The following is an 18,942-nucleotide window of genomic DNA, read 5'->3' on the forward strand; positions in this document are numbered from 1 at the left end:
ATGAAGGCGCAGCATTAGGTTAGCTCATGGCCCAGGATAGGAAATAAGCATTCAGAGAGAACGCAGGGTGGCTTTGGCACAGAGCTAAGTAGTTATTGGAACAAACAACACTAGGCTTTCTATTTAATCATCCCAGGGTGATAGGATCTTTCGGGCCGAGTCAGAATGACCAGAGCAAAGTTATCACGACCTGACCTGCAGCTGTAGTCCAACCTGCCAAAAACACGTTTACTACATGTCCACAAAATAAATCAGATGTAATAGTCCTTTCTTAGTTTTATCAACGTGGATGCCATCACAGATAAGACAATATTTTCCCATCCTGATAAGAAGTTAACCACTTGCCAAAATAACGAGTGCAAGTTGGCACATGTGGCCCATCTTCCACTATAAAAGCGGGAGCACAACCCCTGGACGACATTCAACGCCACCATGAGGGGAATCATACTAGCACTTCTGCTCACCCTTGTGGGTAAGTTGGCTCTTCTTTTCTCTAAAGTTTCCACCCCTGGTATTTGACTGAGGGGTTCACATGATAGAATTCTAGGGTATTTCTCATCACTCCCTTTTTTCTCTCTCCACACAGGCAGCGAGCAGTACAACTATGGTAAGTACTTCTTCGGATATAAGTGCACTTAGTACAATTGTTTGTGGTGTCAGTGAATATGTTTTTTATGTTATGTTACTGGGATCTATACCACACACCGCTGCCATAAGTATGGTCTCCAGGTCTGGTAGATCTGAAAAAGAAGGAAGATGGGTTATGTTAGTGGTAAGAGAGGGAAAATGTAAGATACCGTTGCTGGTGGGTTTGTGCGTGCAGACCATGGGTACCCTGAGCTCTTGTGTGGGTCTGTTTTTAAAGTGGTCTAGGTGCCACATAAAGGCATTTGTGCCCGGATGGGAGCCTGGTGGGCCCATATTGTTAGGATGTACTAGTCAGGCCTTTGGCATGTAAATTGTTTTAGAGGTGTAGGGATCTGAAATTTGATGTCTAAAGGAAAGGATTTTAAAAGTGTGGTGTGTAAGTGGTGTAGTTGTCTGCATATGGAGTGCTTGAGCATGGGAAATGAACGGTTCACATCAGTGTTTGTTCCTCTGTCTAACTTCCAGAACCTGTCCTCAGTGAAAGCAAAACCTATCAGTACAACTACGAGGCCCTGATTCTGAATGGACTCCCCGAAAGTGGCCTGGCCAGAGCTGGGGTGAAGATCAACTGCAAGGTGGAGATCAGCGGGTTTGCACAGAAGTCTTATCTCCTCAAGGTGAGGAACGCCAGGTGAAATGAATGGTCATGAAATTAAATATGTTCCCCACAAGTCACACTATGTTTGTATGGAGGTAAAGCAAGTGTGGAGGTTCTGTGGACAGTTGGCAGCAGAAATTATGTTTCTATTAATTATACTTTATATTATAAAAAATTTTAATTATTTTGTTTGGGTTATTCCTTTTTTGCTTTAAACAAAGCATCTATGATTTATGATTAATGAAATATTGGATTCACTCTGGAAATAATGGCTCTCTTTTGGGATCACCTTGATAAAGCACAGCTGGGCAGAGGGCCTTCAGAGAAACAGCTTGAGCGATGCCCATCGGAATGCCACACAATAAACAATTGTTTTGAGAATAGTGTACTTGTCATGTTATTATGATACAAAACACGCATAGCAAAACATGAATTTAGACAAGTGCAACAATAAATAGTACATCTGCTTTGGGGACTTGATTTACCAGTTTCTGATTCTGCTATCAGCAACCGTTTTTTTCTATGACTACTTTCTTTATTTTTTTTAATTTTATTATTGAATGTATTGGTTAAATAAAACCTTTTGCACATTTACGCATTAACAAGAAACAAATACCATATACACTTTATACACAAATTCATGTCATAAAAATACATTTATAGAAAACATTTCAGCTAAAAATGAAATTCCTCTAGTTTTTTAACTATTTCTTTGCACAAAAAATACAAACTAAAATTCATGACCAAATGTTCTCCCATAAATACATTAGACCAGAATTGATCGGTGTGAATAGAGTTCTAGGCATGTGCTTGGGCATCATAAGCCATTCCATATAACATCTTTAGCTTATTACACTTGGTAATCAAATGTCTAGGGGTTTTAGATTGCATTTTACATAATCTACACAGACAATCCTGATAAGGAATATTCTTCCAAGCACCAAAATTCGCAAGCGTAGGAAGTTGATTAAACCTAAGAAGCATTCAAAAAGTCTAACTTCCGGATTTTACTCATTTTTTATATATGTACAAGGAGAATCAAAATGAATGGATTGTCTGGAGTATTCAACATAGCTTTGTTTATTAGCTAGATGTTTGTTTGTTTGTTTGTTTATTTATTTGTATTGCGCACCAGACCCGAAGGTATCAGGGCACAGAGGTTACATGGAAATTCACAGCTTAGGTTACAGAAATAAGTTACATATGGCAAAGGGTAGCAGGTACACGTTATCACAGACAAAAATAAGGTACAGCTAACTGTAAACAAAGGAGTTCACAGCTTAAGTTACAAAGAGAATAAACATGGCAGGTAAAGGATCAATGTAAGGCACAGAAATGGCAGTTGCAAGTTATCGTAGGCAGAAAACAAAGGCATAAGCAGGTTAAATCATAGTAATAATATCTAGAAGACTGTTTGCCATGTGGCGAGGAGGTGCATTTTAAAGGTCTGTTGACTTAAACCAGTTGATGCAGTTGAATCCTAAGTTCTGGTAGGGTTGATACGCTCTGAGGGGGGCTGCATGAAATTCCAAATCTCGGCTCCTTTGACAGGAAAGCTGCTACCCCCAACCTTCGATAATTTAAATCTAGGACTAGTAAGGCAGTTAGTATTATTTAGTCTAGAGGGTCTGGTAGAGGACCTCCAATGGAATCTCTCAGAGAGAGATAACTGGGTGCGGCATTGTTCTGGGATTTGTGAATGAGAGAGGCAGTTTTAAGCCGGATGTTGTCGTTGGTAGAGAGCCAATTGGTTTGTTGCCTGATCTCGGAGATATGTTCTCTCCTTGCTACACCAAGGACTGGTCTGAGGGCGTTATTTTGAAGTATTTAGATTCTCTTGATAGTAAATTTATTGGAACTGATATAGAGGGCATTACAGTAGTCCAGTTTGGACAGGATCAGGGCTCTGGCCAGGGTGATACAACTGTTATTGGAGAGAAATGTTTGCCTGTTCTGATGAGTTTGCATGTGTAGGAGGTAGCAGAAGCCATGGCATTGACTTGTTTAGTGAAGGTAAGAGTGGAGTCGAGGTGGAAGCCGTTTTTTTTTACCTCGCTGGCAACTTTGATAAGGTTGCCATCGATTATACAGGAGGTATATTCATGGCCTAGTTTTTTGACGTTGGTGGATGTACCCAGGATGATGAGCTCTGTTTTGTCATTATTCAGGCATAGACCATGAGTTGCCATCCATACCTGGATGATGAGATAAACTCTATTCACCAAGGCCAAATCCTTGACGTAATGGGAGGGGAATCTGTGTATCATCTGCATAGTTAGTGTAGGTGATACCAAGATAGTCCAAATCATCGAAAAGGGGCTTAGAGAATATGTTATAAAACGTAGGAGAGACACATGATCACTGGGGCACTCTGCAGATGCTGGGAATGGGTTCCGCAGCTGCTGAAGGGGAGAAGACCCTTATGGTCCTATCGCTTAAGAATGATTCAATCCAGACTATGGACTCTTTTGGAGAAGTGCACAGCTGAGTCTAGATGGCTGCATAGGACCTTGTGGTCCACAAGGGCAAATGCAGCTGAGAGGTCGAGGAGGAGGAGGAGAGCTGATTTCCCCTTGTCCCTTAGCTCATCAATTTGGGTCGATAAGTGCGGTTTCCATTCCGTGTTGTGGATGGAAACCTGATTGGCGGGCTCCTAACAGGTGGTGAAGTTGCAGATAGTTCTGAATTTGTAGGTATGCAACCTTATCTAACATTTTTAAGAGGAAGGCTACTGTTGTGATGGGTCGGTAATTGGTTGGTAGTGATGGATCCAAGGTTTGTTTTTTTAGCAATGGGAGCGCCCATGATTCTTGAAGGTTGTTAGGGATGGTACCAGAAGTGAATGAGGCATTAATAGGCTTAGATATGAAAGGAGCTAGATCCCTAGCTGCATCTTTGATCAGTTGGGCTGGACAGTGACAGATGAGTACATCTTTAATTTCTATCCCAAATGGCTGCTTTGATTTTTATTTCTTTAAATGTGGTAGCCACATTTTCAGTAACTTCACACATACACCCTATGTTCATCCGAAAGGTGCCAATGTCTTTTCAACATTCTTTCAGAGCTACTGAACTCACAAAAAGACCCTGCTGATTTAGAAAATGTGCATATAGGGATTTAGTTTTATCCTGGCTCATTAGGTTTTTAATATAAACATTCCATGCCAATATCATTTTGCTAGTAGTTAAGGAAATAATCTCCAGCTCACTGCAAATAGCTTCTACAGGAACACATTGTGGCAATCCTAATGCCATAAGCCATCATCTTCTCTCCATAAGGCTTAACCAAACTGTTTCTTTCAGGAAGTATATATCTAAGGCCATATGGGATAGCTGGTACCACACAAGTTTTATTCAGTTCTAACAAACCCTTAGTTGACTGCCCTACTGACTTTTGTATAAAAGCTCTTATAGCTTTAAACTTTATAACTAACCTATCAGTAATGGGTTTGGAGAGGGTCTCCTTGTTCATATTATTAGTTATAAGTACACCAAGGTATACATAACGCGATACCTCCTCGATCGTCTCCCCTTGTAAAGTTCAATTGTATTTTTTTTATGTTTCGTCTATTTGTCTTAATCATCATAATCTTATTTTTTCCTAAATTTATGCTCAAACCATTTTCCAAGGAGAAGCTTTCCAAAGACTGTGAACTGTTCTGTAGTCCTAAGGCTGTTTGGTCATCAATAACTATATAATCCACGTATGAAAGCCATGCCTTTGAACATTGCGCAATTTGTGGCTGATTATTATTAGAGTTCTGTAGAGAGGTTCCCAAATCAGCTAAATAAATATTTTTAAAAAGTAGGAGCTAACATAAAACCTTGTTTTAACCCATGGATAACCTGGAATTGTTCACTTAAATACCTTTTTGTTTTATTCTAATATGAACCCTGTTATTCAAATAGAGTGCTTTGACAAAATATAAGATTTGCTAATGCAGTTTGTGTGATCCAATTTTTTCCCATAATGTTTGGCAATTGACAGTGTCAAAAACCTTTCTAAAATCAATAAAACAAATATAGAGGTTCTTACTTCGATCCAACAGGGTGCTAGAAATAAAATACATTCAAATCGATAGGTTTGTGACAGTACTAAAACCCTTTCTGAATCCTAACTGTTGGATACTTAGGATATTATCTTTCTCTAACCATGTATTAATGTATTGTAATAATAACTTGCAGAGCATCTTAGCACTAGAGTCTATCATGGCCAGTATTCTATAATTTCCAGGAGCATCCCTAGGGCCTTTTTCTTATACATTAGGATCAACTGTTTCTAAGATTCTGGTATTTCGCCTATTTTCACAATACTCTGAAACATACTGAACAAAATTTGCGCCCATATTTGTTTGAGGGTGAGCTTTAAATAATACATTTGGCAAGCCATCTGGTCCCGGAGGCTTAGAAGGTTTTGCTCTTTTATATTTTTTTAATATCTCCCTATCGGTCCGACTCACTCTGCAGGGCACCTTCTGGATGCTCTGATCTCCTTAGACCTTCCCCTCTCTGTTCCTCTGTTCCTCTCTCCACTCCTCTCTCTTGGACTGATCACTGTCTCCTCTCCGCCCACCTCACCCTCCCTACCCCTGAGGCCAAGCCACCACCATCACTGCCACCCACCTTCTCGGTCATCCGACCCATGAAGCGCGTGTCAGCTGAGGCTTTTGCTGCCACCTTCTCACCCTTACCGCCCCCTTTGGCTGACTTTCACCCTGACACAGCCTTCTCCATGCTCCACTCTGCTATATCTGATACTCTTGATATCCTTGCCCCTGTCATGGGAATCCGCCTGAAGCCCAAAGCCAAGTGCAACTCCTGGTAAGACTCAGACCTCGTCACCCCAAAACGCAAGTGCAGGGTAGCCGAGACGAAATGGTGTGCTACATGTACATCCTCTGACAAAGAAGAGAGCTCATATACAAGCCTGTGTCCCTGCGGCATCTAACAACTTGGCTGAACTCTTTAAAATCTGCATGGAACTGGCCAATCCTGCTGCAGTCTCTACCTCTACTGTCCCTTCCCAGGCCCTCTGCATGGCACTGGCTTCTCACTTCATCTCTAAAACTCAGGACATCCTGTCCTCTCTCTCCTCCTATCCCCTCCCTCCCCCTACTCCCTGCTCTTCACCTGGCCATTCTGCAGCCACCTCTCCTCCCTCCTTCTCTGCCTTTCCCCTGTTCTCCACTGATGAGATTTCTAGACAAGTCTGATCTATGAAAGTCTCATCGAAACAGGTTCACCCCTGTTCCTCCAAAACTATCAAGGACCACATTGACTCCCTGGCTCCTGCCCTGGCTGATTTCTGCAATCACTTCTTCACCACTGGAGTCTTCCCATGCCCCCTGAAGCACTCCCTTGTGTACCTTCTTCTTAAGAAACCCTCTGCGACCTCTCCTACCCAGCTAACTATCTCTCAATCTCCATCACTGCCTTCCTGGTCAAGCTCCTGGAGAAACTGGCCATCTCCCAGCTTAATCTCCACACTGAATCTGTTGGTTGTCTTCATAACCATCAGTTTGGCTTCAGAGCTGCCAAAAGCATGGAAACTGCTCTCCTGAACATCTGTGAAGATCTGCTCTCCAACCTTGACTCCTACACCCCCTGCGTCCTCAGCTTGCTTATCTCTCTTCTGCCTTTGACACTGTCAGCCATGCCATCCTGCTCAACCATCTCCGTGATAACCTGGGTATCAATGGTCAGGCCCTGGTGTGGCTGACTTCTTTCCTCTCCGACCGACCCTCCCAGTTCCAACTTGGGTCCTTCCTCTCTGCCATCTTTATCTCTACCTGTGGTGTCCCCCAGGGGTCTAGCCCCTCTCCTTTGCTGTTCAACCAATAGCTGGCACTCCTTGCCCACCACATCACTGCTCTATGCCCCAACTTTCAGTGCTATGCGGAGTACACCCAGCTCATTTTCAGGCTACCCTTGTCCTCCTCCTCTCCTTCACTCATCTGTGACTGTCTATCTGCTATCCAGGAGTGGTGGGCCACCAATGACCTCTGCCTTAATGCCAGTAAGACTGAGATTCTCCTCATCGGCACTCCCGCTCCCTGTTTCCCTGTAGTTCTCTGGCCGGCCTCTCTTGGCCCTCACCCTGCTCCCACCTGCAAAGCTAGAAACATCAGGGTCATCTTCGACTCCACAGTCTCCTTCTCTCCTCACATCTCTGACGTCTCTTAGAAGTCACACTACCAGCTGCGCCTCCTCAGAGGTATTCTTCCTTTCCTCTCATTCCCTCAGAAGCTCACTGTCTCTAAAGCTCGGGTTCTCTCTAGGCTGGACTATTGTAACAGCCTCTTTCTAAATCTGCCTGCTTCTACTCTCCGCCCTCTGCAACTTATCCAGAACAGGACTGTGAGACTTGTCCTTGGCCTCAAGCCCAGGGATCGTATCTCTCCAGGACTGAAATCTCTGCACTGGCTCCCAGTGGCTGCAAGGATTAAGTTCAAAACCCTCTGCATCGTTCACAAAGCCTTCTGGGGCCTGGGGCATCAATACCTTCAACTCTCTCTTCCTAAATATCTTCCTTCTCGAGCTCTTCGCTCATCCGCCTCCAACTCCCTCAGGGTCAGTCGCTTCTCCAAGCAACGAGTTGGTGGTAGATCTCTTTCTTCGGCTGGGCCTCCCTCTGGAACAGCCTCCATGCATCCCTTAAACTTGAGGAGAACCATCTCTGGTTCCGGAAGCACCTCAAAACCTTTGTCTTTGCTTCCGCCTTTTCTCCCGCTCTCCTCTGCTGACCTCCTGGCTGTAACCAGCACTGCACTGGCTACCTGGACACTATCTGATCTCGGGCCCAGGTCCTTCTCCTGCCAGCATCACACACTTGCACTGCCCACCTGGCAACCCCCGCACTTGGGGACTGTTCTGTATCCCTACAGTCCCCCTACCAGCCCTTGACACCTGATGCCCGCACTTACCCATGCACTTGCCACATGCTGGCTGTTTATTTACTTATTGTTATCATCTTTCCCACCAAATGCACTGTTGCTTCCCCCTTCCCACACACTTGTGTTATCTGAATGACACCTGGCCTAGTAGGATCTTTGTCCGTCCTCCCTTTGTTCCTCTCCCTTGCCTCGTTGCACCTTGAAACACTTGTGTATCGTCGTGTTATAAATCCCATATCATATCATATCATATCCTACTGCGTGCATATGAACATTTCTTTATCTTCCAAAGTTTGATAAAAGCCATTTTTTTCATGTTCATTCTCTCTAAAATAAAGAGCTAAAATGTAATCCTCCCATCTCTTAGACGAAATAAGATGTGTTTCTTTCACTGTGGAATGGTTTACATAAAATGTATGGAACATATACCAGAACTTTTTCATATCCTTATCCCTTAAAACTGACCACATAGCTTTCCACTGAGCTGAAGCAATAGTGCTCTTATGCATTTTATACCAATTTTTAAAATATGATCTTATCTTTTTAATGCTGTCAATTTTATCCCCCTCACCGTGTACATTTTTTGACCCATCATATAACCTCCATAAACTGCTTCTTTTTAACGCAACCTTATTGTCATACATTTTCTGATATATTTCCTTTGCAATGAGGATTTTTTTCCTTTGTTCTCAGACAACATTTGAATTAAACGAATAAATAATATAGTAAAATTACTTAATATTAGTAAAATTCATTACATTTCCTTTCACTAAGAGAGATAACAATTTAGTAACAATCTTAGTCACATTACTAATACCTTACTCTATTGCCTCCGCTACTAATATTGATCGCTCCAGTCAGTTGATTATGGGATAAATCAACCTTTAAAACAAGAGTAAATTCAAATACAACATGGTCACTAAGATCAATGGGAAAAAATTGGAAATGACTAACATTCATAAAAAACATTATTTGCAGTTAGAATAAAATCAATCCACGAATGTTGTACACCATTTGACCAAGTGTAGTACAGTTCTTCACCCCTAACATTTACTAGTTGGAATAATTTATATGCTTGGGAAAAAAAAGCGTACAGCTACTGTCATATCTCATTTCCTCTTCAGATGTTCCTAGAAATCATACATCAAATTGGTTCATCATATACGAGTCATCTTGACAGACTGTTACTTCATTTCCTTTATATCTTGGTCAAAGAAAATTAAGGTTGCCTATTATGTAGTAATCTTCACCCGGGTAAATAGCTCTCCATGCTGTAATCAGGAGTTCCAGCTGCTCAATTATCTGATTGAACTTAGCATTCCCGGATGGGTTACAGATATTTAGGAGAAGGATAAAACTATTTCCATGTTTCAAAGACAATTCCACCATAACAGCTAGCACCTGCTCTGATTGCTGGTGAGGAAGACACTCTTTGGCCTTTAAATAGTTTGCAATCACCTAATCAGTCCTCTGAAAGGGCAACATTCCTCAAGTTTGCATGCCTTCCTTTGAAACATTGAAAAACCATCCAAAACCAAGTCCTGCATTACCCAAGTGTCTTGTAAAAGACAGATATCTTCCGTAATTACATGATGTACACCCAGAGGGTTCTCTTGAAAGGACCAATAACCATTAGAATTCCAAGATCGAATAAGTACATCCTTAGGATACTTTAGTCACTCAACCCCATCCACTCTGAATAGGTCCACACTTCAGTTCTATATGCCAAGCCTGCTTGGTTTTTTACCTGGAATGAGTGGCAGATCTTAGATAAAATGTCCTTTATTAGATGTTCTGGTATAGATTCTCACCTCTTAGAGCTTTTTTTTGTTGCCATAATCTCATACCTGGGCTTCACCATTATCTTCTTAATCATTTCATATCCCAACTGCAAAAAACTGTTAACTTGAGTCACAATAAGCTCAGTAATAATAGGGGATACAAAATGAATTACTGCCCAATTTGCTTCCCAGCATTGTCGCGGGATTTCAACTTGTAATTATATCATAAGTCCTAATAATTTTTAGTGCAGTCACTTGATGATGTAATTTTAGTACGTTTGAGCGGTTTAAAAAGGGCTAGTTGATGTTGCATAAAGATCTATTATTTTTATCTTATTTGAGGCAACGTTATTTGTTTGGGAAGAGAGATGGTCAATGTCCAGCAAATTACGGTTTTCATCCTCTATTGAAGCAGCAATATCTGTATAGTTGATATTATCTCCACCATCATCTTGCTCCCAAACCAAGTGTAAGTGCTCCTCTGATGTGGAAGGTATCATATTGTCTTTTTTGTTTTATTCACTGAGCAAAAAACATTATCCTTAATTGACTTGGTGCCCAACCGCTCTGGTTTTTTGCGGACTGGTCATATTCTTCAGCTGAAGATCAGGTATATACCCCAGCATAGTTTTCTTTTTGTTTTCTTGAGCCTTATTTGGAATAATGACAAACCCCTTTGCTGTTTCCTGACAAGTCAAACTACTAGGAAAAGCTGCTGCCAAACCTTGTCTACCGCCCTTACTTCGCCAACATCCTTCCCCTTTGCCGCTAAACAGTTCCTTGATTTTGATGTACATTTTTTATTAGGCATCCTCTGGTTCAAATGCTTATCGAATACCACCATTTCTTGATGTGGTGAGGCTGCATTAAAACTCCCATGGGCCTGAGCATCATTAGAACATTCGCTATCCTGTGTATTGTCAATAATAATGACTGTAGTATTCGTTTCATCTGGCTTATTAGTAATGACTTCATTACATGTTGGAATCGATGCAGTCTACAAAGGAAGTAACATTTATGCAATCTCGTTTAGATACTGTTTTATGATTTGCTGATCTTTATACATAACATTACATAATGAGAGCAAGGCTTTAAGCAAAATCATAAACTCAGATTCAATGATTGGATCATCCAAAGAGGATGCGCCACTTGAAGAAAAACTCACATGGCATTTGGGTGAGGAAAAATAAACGTTCATAGCAATTGTTGTACGATTATGTGATTTTGCTAAGTCAGAAGGCGGAATGGGGCAAGGATCATTACTTCCTATGGTTTGCTCTGTCATACTAAGAAGCTGAATTGTTGTGTTTGTCGCTACCTGAATATTTAGACACAAATGTAGTAAAGAGTTGTTGTCAATTGGATTCTCCACAGATTTGTTCTGCTCAATGATCATGGCACTGCTTGGATCTTTCAGAGTAATAACTGAAGCAGGATCTCTAGTATTTTTTTTTTGGGCATATTTAAGAAACATTGTAATCTTGCCACATTCTGAGGCGTCAACCATGTTAATACTCAAAATCGAATATGCAAATCCCACCGAAGTTGGGTTCGATTTCTGATTACTATTGATGGCGTTTCGCTTCTTTTCAAACATCCAACTTGCTGCCAGAACTCAAGAGCACACTGCTGGTTCCTTTGAGTGTAGAAAATATCTGTGGCTGGATGCAGGCAGTATACTGAAATCCTAACAATTAGCACCAAGCCATAAGTACAAAGACATTTTATACGCAGGGAGGTTCAAAGGCCAAATTAGCCCACAGCCACCTCCTGCGCTTTATAATGATATAGTTCAAACCATGGGTAAGAAAAGTTAAATGACGAAACACAAATCTGCGTAGCAAGAGCAAAGAAATTGTTTTCTAAACTAAACAGAGTTAAATTACCAGAGGTTCAAAGGCCACCGGCCCGCTGTCACCTCTAGATAACCAGAGGAAAACAGTCCTTGCAGAAAAGGCAGTTACGACAAAAAATTGGAGATCATAACTGGAATTGCTTCTTTGCGGTGAAAACAAAGGAGAGAAACAAAAACTCTCTTTCCTTTTCTTACCGGCATATTGACCAGAATAGTTTGTTATCCATACTGATACTTAGCTCACAAGTCGCTCCTGCTTCATGAAAGCACCACAAAGCACCAAACACACAAAACACACAGCGCTGCTCTCTGCACTGGTGTGGGTTTTTAGTAGAGATTGAGACCGCCTCCTGTACCCAGAAGACACCGAAGCAGGGCTTACTCACAGATCCGGGAAAGAAAGGTGCAAGTAAGGCAAAACCCCCAGCGCTGCGCACCGCTATCACAATCCTTTCATGACTTGGAAAACAGATTACTGTCAATTACGTGAAACTAAAGAAAGAGGATTTGACCATGCACTGTACAAAACGATGTTCCATAGTTATAGGGGAACAGCTTGTTCATGTTCCAATAGCACATCTATCCTTTTTTATATAATCATTGTGTTTGTCTAGTGTTTCAACGTGTCCTTTGAAGAGTGTAATATCTTTATATTTTTGGATACACTTCAGATTTTGGTAACGCTGGCAAATCTAGACTTCCTTAAAGACTGGAAGGTTGGTCGGATTATTGAACTCAGGCAATTCAGTCCACATCTTGACTTTGGGGGAGCTACTCCTCTCCACCTGAGTAAGTCTATCCTGTGCTCAACAAATGGGAGAGATTTCAATTGTCTCCTAAGAGTGTACAGAATCTTGGTCTGAGCGTTGTCTGTTCTGACTGCAGAGTGCATTGGCATGCTTCTCAGGGGCAGCCAGACCCCCGTCCATTTCCTCGTCATTGGACACATGTGTAGGTCAGTCAGACAGAAAAGGAAGAGCTTTAGGGCAATGAAAATATTTAAAAATAAGTCAAACTCAACGGTGGTCGGTCAAAATACCGAAAATAAAATCTCGAATTACAAAAAGCACGAATTAAAAATCTCGAAAAAAAAATATCACATTTTTTATTTATTTATTTATATGTGTTTTTGGGGTCAGGTAAGTAAAAAAAAGGGGTAAAATAAAAAAAATGAAACCCCCATTTTGAAAAAAAACGCATTGAAAAATCGGAAGATTTTTTTTTTCGAGATTTTTAATTCGTGCTTTTTTTTCGAGATTTAAATTTTCGAGATTTTGACTATGAACCCAAACTCAACAGTTAAGCATCTACATCTTTTAGCCCTCCAGATGTTGTGAACTAAAACTCCCATAATCCTTCACCATTGACTATGCTGGTTGGGAATTAATCCATTCTGATCAGATTATGACTCAGCAAAGCTTGTAGAAGAGGTGTTAATAAGAACTGCCAAGCCACCCAGCAATCAAGATGGTTGAACACAGCAATCTTTTAAAATACAACTGTAGAGAACATGTGGAGATTTTCATTGTAATTCTTTTTGGCCTCATAATGATGCATGAGGATTGGATTGACATGACGTTAAAAGTCATTGGCTTCAGTGCTGCCACTTAGTCCCTCTTCCAAGAACCATTAAATGTTGTTGTTACATGCAGATGCAGTAGTTTGCATCAATGTTGCTACATCATCAGTGACTAACTCAAGCTCTGACATGGAATGGGCCGTATAATTATAATAATGGATAGAGAATTCAGTTGCATTTAAAAAATGTATCCAGAAATTATCCATTACATGTGTTTATTTGAGGACAGCATATCACAATTATAAAAGTTCTGTAAACAGCAACTAAATACTCTTAAGGTATGGAAACACTTGTTACCAAAGTCATGTCCTGTGCGTCTAAAGCTGAACATTAATAATCGCCACATTGGTGTATTTGCAGGGTATCTACCTTCCTGATTCCAGTGTCTTCATGTACATCGTAATACGTGAAACATTAAGCAATGTTATGTATTTTTCCAGATCATATCTCCGGAAATCAAGGAGTACAATGGAATCTGGCCCAAGGATCCGTTCACCAGATCATCAAAACTCACCCAGGCACTTGCGGCTCAGCTTAGCCGACCTGTGAAGTTTGAGTACAGCAATGGACACGTCAGGAACATTTATGCCTCAGACGCGGTCTCTGAAACTGTGGTCAACATCCACCGAGGGATCCTGAACTTGCTGCAGGTCACCATGAAGAAGACCCAAAACGTCTATGACCTACAGGAGGTTGGTTTCAATTATTAACAACGCATAGTTTAAAACAAACGTGCTCGCTCACCAGTTATGTAGCGCACAAGTAATGTTTTATATTCTCTTAAACCTGCTCCCTTTCTAGCAATGAACGCCCTTATCCAAAATTCACATGCTCCACACCTCACGCAGCATGAAGTGAGGCTATTGGTCTGTAAGACACCGCATGGCACTTGCAGGCATTAAATGCTTCACAGTTCATACATGTCAATACAACCTTTGTGTGTTCTATGGGGGATTGATATCCAAAAGAAAAAGTAAGCAAATATAAAGTTTAACTCTTCCTATGTTGGTGTCAACAGACTGGTATCACGGGTGTCTGCCACACAAGGTATGTCATCCAGGAGGACAAGAGGGCGGATCAAATCATTGTCATCAAATCCAGGGATCTGAACAACTGCCAGGATAAAGTGGTGAAGAACATCGGCATGGCCTACATGGAGAAATGCGCTGCTTGTCAGCAGGTATGACCACATTAAATCTCTGCAAATAAAATAGAGACTTGCATGCAATATAACCACTCCCAGTAATGGCTTTCTACCTATTCTTGCATATTTAGACTGCAAAGAACCTGAGACGGGCAGCTACATACACCTACAAAATGAAGCACAGAGACGGTGGTGCTCTAATCACTGAAGCTACCGCACGGCAGGTGTATCAGTTCTCCCCATTCTATGAACTCTCCGGGGCAGGGGTGATGGAAGCCAGGTGGGTCTCTTTCACATGAATACCCTCACTTAATACGTATGTGAATGTAATTGAAGGTTCATACTATATAACAAGTCACATTCCATCTGAGTAAATTGTGATTTTTTGGGAAATGCAGCTAGAATTATACACAATAATCACCCAATGCGCCCCTGAGTGGAGAAGAAGCTGCTTGGCTTGTTTATATCCAGGTGATTTGATGTTCTCCTGAGATCCACTGGATTGCAATGCAGAAATGATTGTTCCCGCTGATGGGGGATTATGTGATGCCCTCTGCTCCCCAAGGAGGTGGCTCTCACAACTGTGCATACCCTAAAACCCTCCCATATCATGACAGGTGCTCTGGAGTCCTGGCAGCAGAACTATTAAACACTGCCCAGGAGAAGACCAAAAAAAGGCATTTATTTTGGCCCATGTTTTTCCCTGATCTGTGTGGTAAAAATGGCATTTTCTTTTAGAACTCTACAGAAATCAAACAGGATTACAAAATTTGCATAGTACATGCGCAACACCATCCCAGATTGGAACAGAGTTGAGTGCTGTACCTCACGTGTAATGCATCCACTCACAAAGGAGCACACTGATTGGCTCTGCTGGCTGTTGAGTAATCAGACATTCAAGACTGTAGAGTTTAATCTCTCAATAAAAAGCATTCCTTTTTAAGACATTTCATGTATATGCATTTGTATGCTTTTACAATGTTTGTCTTCTAAAATTAACAAATTGCAGAACTGAAATGGAAATTAAGAAACATATAGAAGCGTGACAGTTCTAAAGTCCTTGGCCCTCATTACAACACCGGCGCTAAACCATGGCGCTATTAGCACCATGGTTGGTGCCGGTGTTGTAACGAGTCCACCATGGTGAAATGGGGAAATACCGCCCCATTCCAAGGTTTGCGGGGCGGAATTTCCCCTTTTCCCCATGGCCCTTCCCCATTCCCTTTTTTGCCCCATAGGGCTCAATGGGAATGGGCAAGGTGGCAATTACGGTAACGCAAATTGCGGTACCGTAATTGCCTGCGAGGTCCCTTTGCGGGTCCCTACTTTAACGGCTGGTCCAGTCCAGCCGTTCTGGTTGGGTCCCGTAAAGAGACCTCGTAGCAAGGTGCTAAGTGGTTAACGGCGCTGCAGCCTTTTACGGCGCCGTTAACCACTTAGCGCATGGGTCGTAATGAGGCCCCTTGTGTGCAAACCGTGCCATCACTCCAGCAAATTGTGACAAAGAACTGTATGCCAAATTTGTAGGGTTTGCAATTTGAGACTTAAACGTCATCAATTTTGCAATGACTACAGATGAATTGCCTCTCTGGTTGCTCTGTTCCTGAGACAGAGAATGATAGTTAAACATGCAGCTACTTCAAAAGATCACAACTGCTTGTGGTTCCTTGGGTTGTTTGTCTGTGTGGTGGGTATTTTGTCATTTCACTGAGCAAGAAGCCCCTTTTTGTTATCCTCATCTCCACACGCTTTTCCATGTAACCTTAAATATGTCCAGACATGCAACACTAACAAATCCATGTTGCCCATTAGCCTCATGTTTGTAACTCAGACCTTCCACTGTATGGGAGAAATATGTTCCTTGTTCCTGTATGGTAGCGCTTTCTAGGTTTGGATGACAGGTAAATCCAACCTCAGTAATCTGTTAATTAGGTTATCGATTTAGGTTCAAATCTGAGTCAGTAGAGCCATGTTGCTACACTGTTTATTGCAGCCAATTCCATCTACACATGAGGAAATATTTTTTTAACTATTTTCCTATGGCGGATTTTAGAATAGTTTTTTTTCCCTCCAAATCAGGTGTTATCACATTTATACTAATGTTGCCTGCCTTCTATGTCAGGAAAATGTGAGGTTTCCCACATTGCCACCATTCTGTGTCAATTCAACTGCCAACCCATTCGGAGTATTATTTTCCCAAAGCCAGGTGCGTTGTTAATCTTGGCACTCTCTCAAACGGGAGCTATAGGTTGAAACTTTTGACGAGGGCTGTACCCAGACAGAAGTCTGTACTGGAATCCTTGACCTTTAAAGGATAGGCTCTAAGACATTCCAGGCACAGAGAGTTCAGCATTGAAACCCAGATTATGCACCTAGCTAACACACACTCTAAGAGAAAATATATGATGGCTAATTGTTTGAGAAAGCATTGCCATGCTAATCTGAGCTATGCTGTGGGTTTGTGCCCAGAGGTGGGGATTATGGATTTTTCCTCGGTTTTCTGGTGATACAATCTACATTGAGGATGAAGAATTAAATTTTCTAGAAGTCTGCCCTCAATTATTATTTGACACATGAATAGTGGATTAAAAATGATGTTATTGTCATGTCTACACCCCCAGAGGTCAGGAAGAGTAGGGTGTGCAATGCATACTACATACAACTTCTAATAAAATAATGCCAAAATATGACCGTTAGACATAGAAAGTGAACTTGCATCAGTACATTTATATGTCAGTCATCGAGCCACTTGTGTGGCGAAAGAGGACCAAAGAGAATATAAAATTGCATTCATGCAGATGAAAATGGCCCAAACTGACCCACATCAGAAAAGCGCACAATGGAAACCCCATACCTGAGTTAGAAACATGTAAATAAATAAGATTGTCGGGATTTCATGCATATTCACTCTTTTTCTTTACAGACAAGTGCTCACCTTTGTTGAGACCAAAAGCAATCGAGTCAGCGCCCCACAGACAGAGCTGCAGAACCGGGGAGGCCTCCATTACCAGTTTGCTTCTGAAATTCTCCAGATGCCCCTTCACTTGGTGAAGACCAGGAGTCCTGAGACACAGGTGTGCAAAACCCAAAAAAGTGTTGCGCACATTAACTCTAGTGGGGCACGCATAGGTTTCTTTTTGATGTTACCACAATACATAGTTAGATTTGCACTGAGCGGAAGTGAGCATTTATACTGCTTCAGATGAATAGCATGTTGGCCCCCGAACCTGGTTAATGGACCTTATTTGGGATTTGAGAATGATATGGCTTGGTGCCAGTAAACAAAGACTTTTTTACTATTATTGTGTACCCTCTTGCTAGCCCTCCTTTGAAGCACACCCTTTCCCTTTTGTGGGATCTGGCCCTAGGTAGCGCTGTGGCTCTGCCTATCTAACAGGTAGGAGAGACTTTCCCTCAGTCTACAATGTGATAATTGTTGCTAAGCACAAGTTATTGAGTTGTTGACAAAAACATCAAATTGTTATAGGCTCTAAAAACCAAACTGTAAAAGCAAACTATAAAAGACAAGCATTCCACGTGGGTCTATGTGCATTCATTGCTATGTATTTTCCCTCCGTGGGGTGTGTCTATTCACCTTTTTCGGGGTGTTAAGATAAAACTTTGTAGCGGGTGAGAATGGTAGTGAATTATATTGTCTCACCATTATCTGTGTGGCTGCTTCTTTTGCCACTAAAAATTGGGTGCTCTCGCTGAGAGGTCAGATTCCCTTATACCAGATGACGGAGCATACTATAATGTCCTATATAGGCAATAGTATTCAGTGGTTCCTCTTGGCTTAAGTTTAAGATCTGTGTCCTAGTTCTGTCCAGAACCAACCGCACCACGAGGTTCGGACAGAACATACACCGAGGCACATGTCATCCAATGCCAAGCATGCACAGGATATGAATCATGACATGCAGCAACTTACCCGTGTGTCGAGCATATTTAGTCGATCCTTGAAACCAACAGGTCCTGAAGAAGATGATGCATGAAAAGATATATCATTGAAACCGGTCGACCACAGACCCAGATGTCCGCCAAATAAAGGAGGACACAGATCTTAGACTTAAGCCAAGAGGAACCACTGAATACTATTGCCCATATAGGACATCATAGTATGCTCCGTCATCTCTCTGGTATAAGGGGCTCTGGCCTCTCAGCGAGAGCCCCCAATTTTTAGTGGCAAAAGAAGCAGCCACACAGATAACAGTGAGACAATATAATTCACTACCATTCTCACCCGCTGCAAAATTTTATCTTAACACCCCAAAAAAGGTGAACAGGCACCCCACGGAGGGCAAATAAATAACAATTAATGCACATAGACCCACGTGGACTGCCTGTTTTTTACAGTTGTTTTTACAATTTGGTTTTTAGAGCCTATAACAATTTGATTTTTTGTCACCAACTGAATAACTTGTGCTTAGCATCAGTTATCACA

At 41.7% G+C, this 18,942-nt stretch overlaps 1 protein-coding gene across 1 annotated transcript in view; it reads left to right on the forward strand.

Moving 5' to 3' along the window:
- Positions 1 to 418: 418 nt before the first annotated feature.
- LOC138540808 (vitellogenin-A2-like) overlaps positions 419 to 18,942 on the forward strand; it is a 67,262-nt gene continuing 48,738 nt past the window's right edge. Inside the window, exons 1-7 of the mRNA XM_069641711.1 lie at positions 419 to 472; positions 587 to 607; positions 1,114 to 1,265; positions 13,795 to 14,046; positions 14,373 to 14,534; positions 14,630 to 14,778; positions 17,422 to 17,572. Of these exons, the coding sequence (XP_069497812.1) occupies positions 433 to 472; positions 587 to 607; positions 1,114 to 1,265; positions 13,795 to 14,046; positions 14,373 to 14,534; positions 14,630 to 14,778; positions 17,422 to 17,572 (927 nt within the window). The 5' untranslated portion in view covers positions 419 to 432. The remainder of the gene's footprint in view (positions 473 to 586; positions 608 to 1,113; positions 1,266 to 13,794; positions 14,047 to 14,372; positions 14,535 to 14,629; positions 14,779 to 17,421; positions 17,573 to 18,942) is intronic.

The sequence above is a fragment of the Ambystoma mexicanum genome, chromosome 1q (genome assembly GCF_040938575.1).
Source record: "Ambystoma mexicanum isolate Mex_15411 chromosome 1q, UKY_AmexF1_1, whole genome shotgun sequence".
NCBI lineage: Eukaryota > Metazoa > Chordata > Amphibia > Caudata > Ambystomatidae > Ambystoma > Ambystoma mexicanum.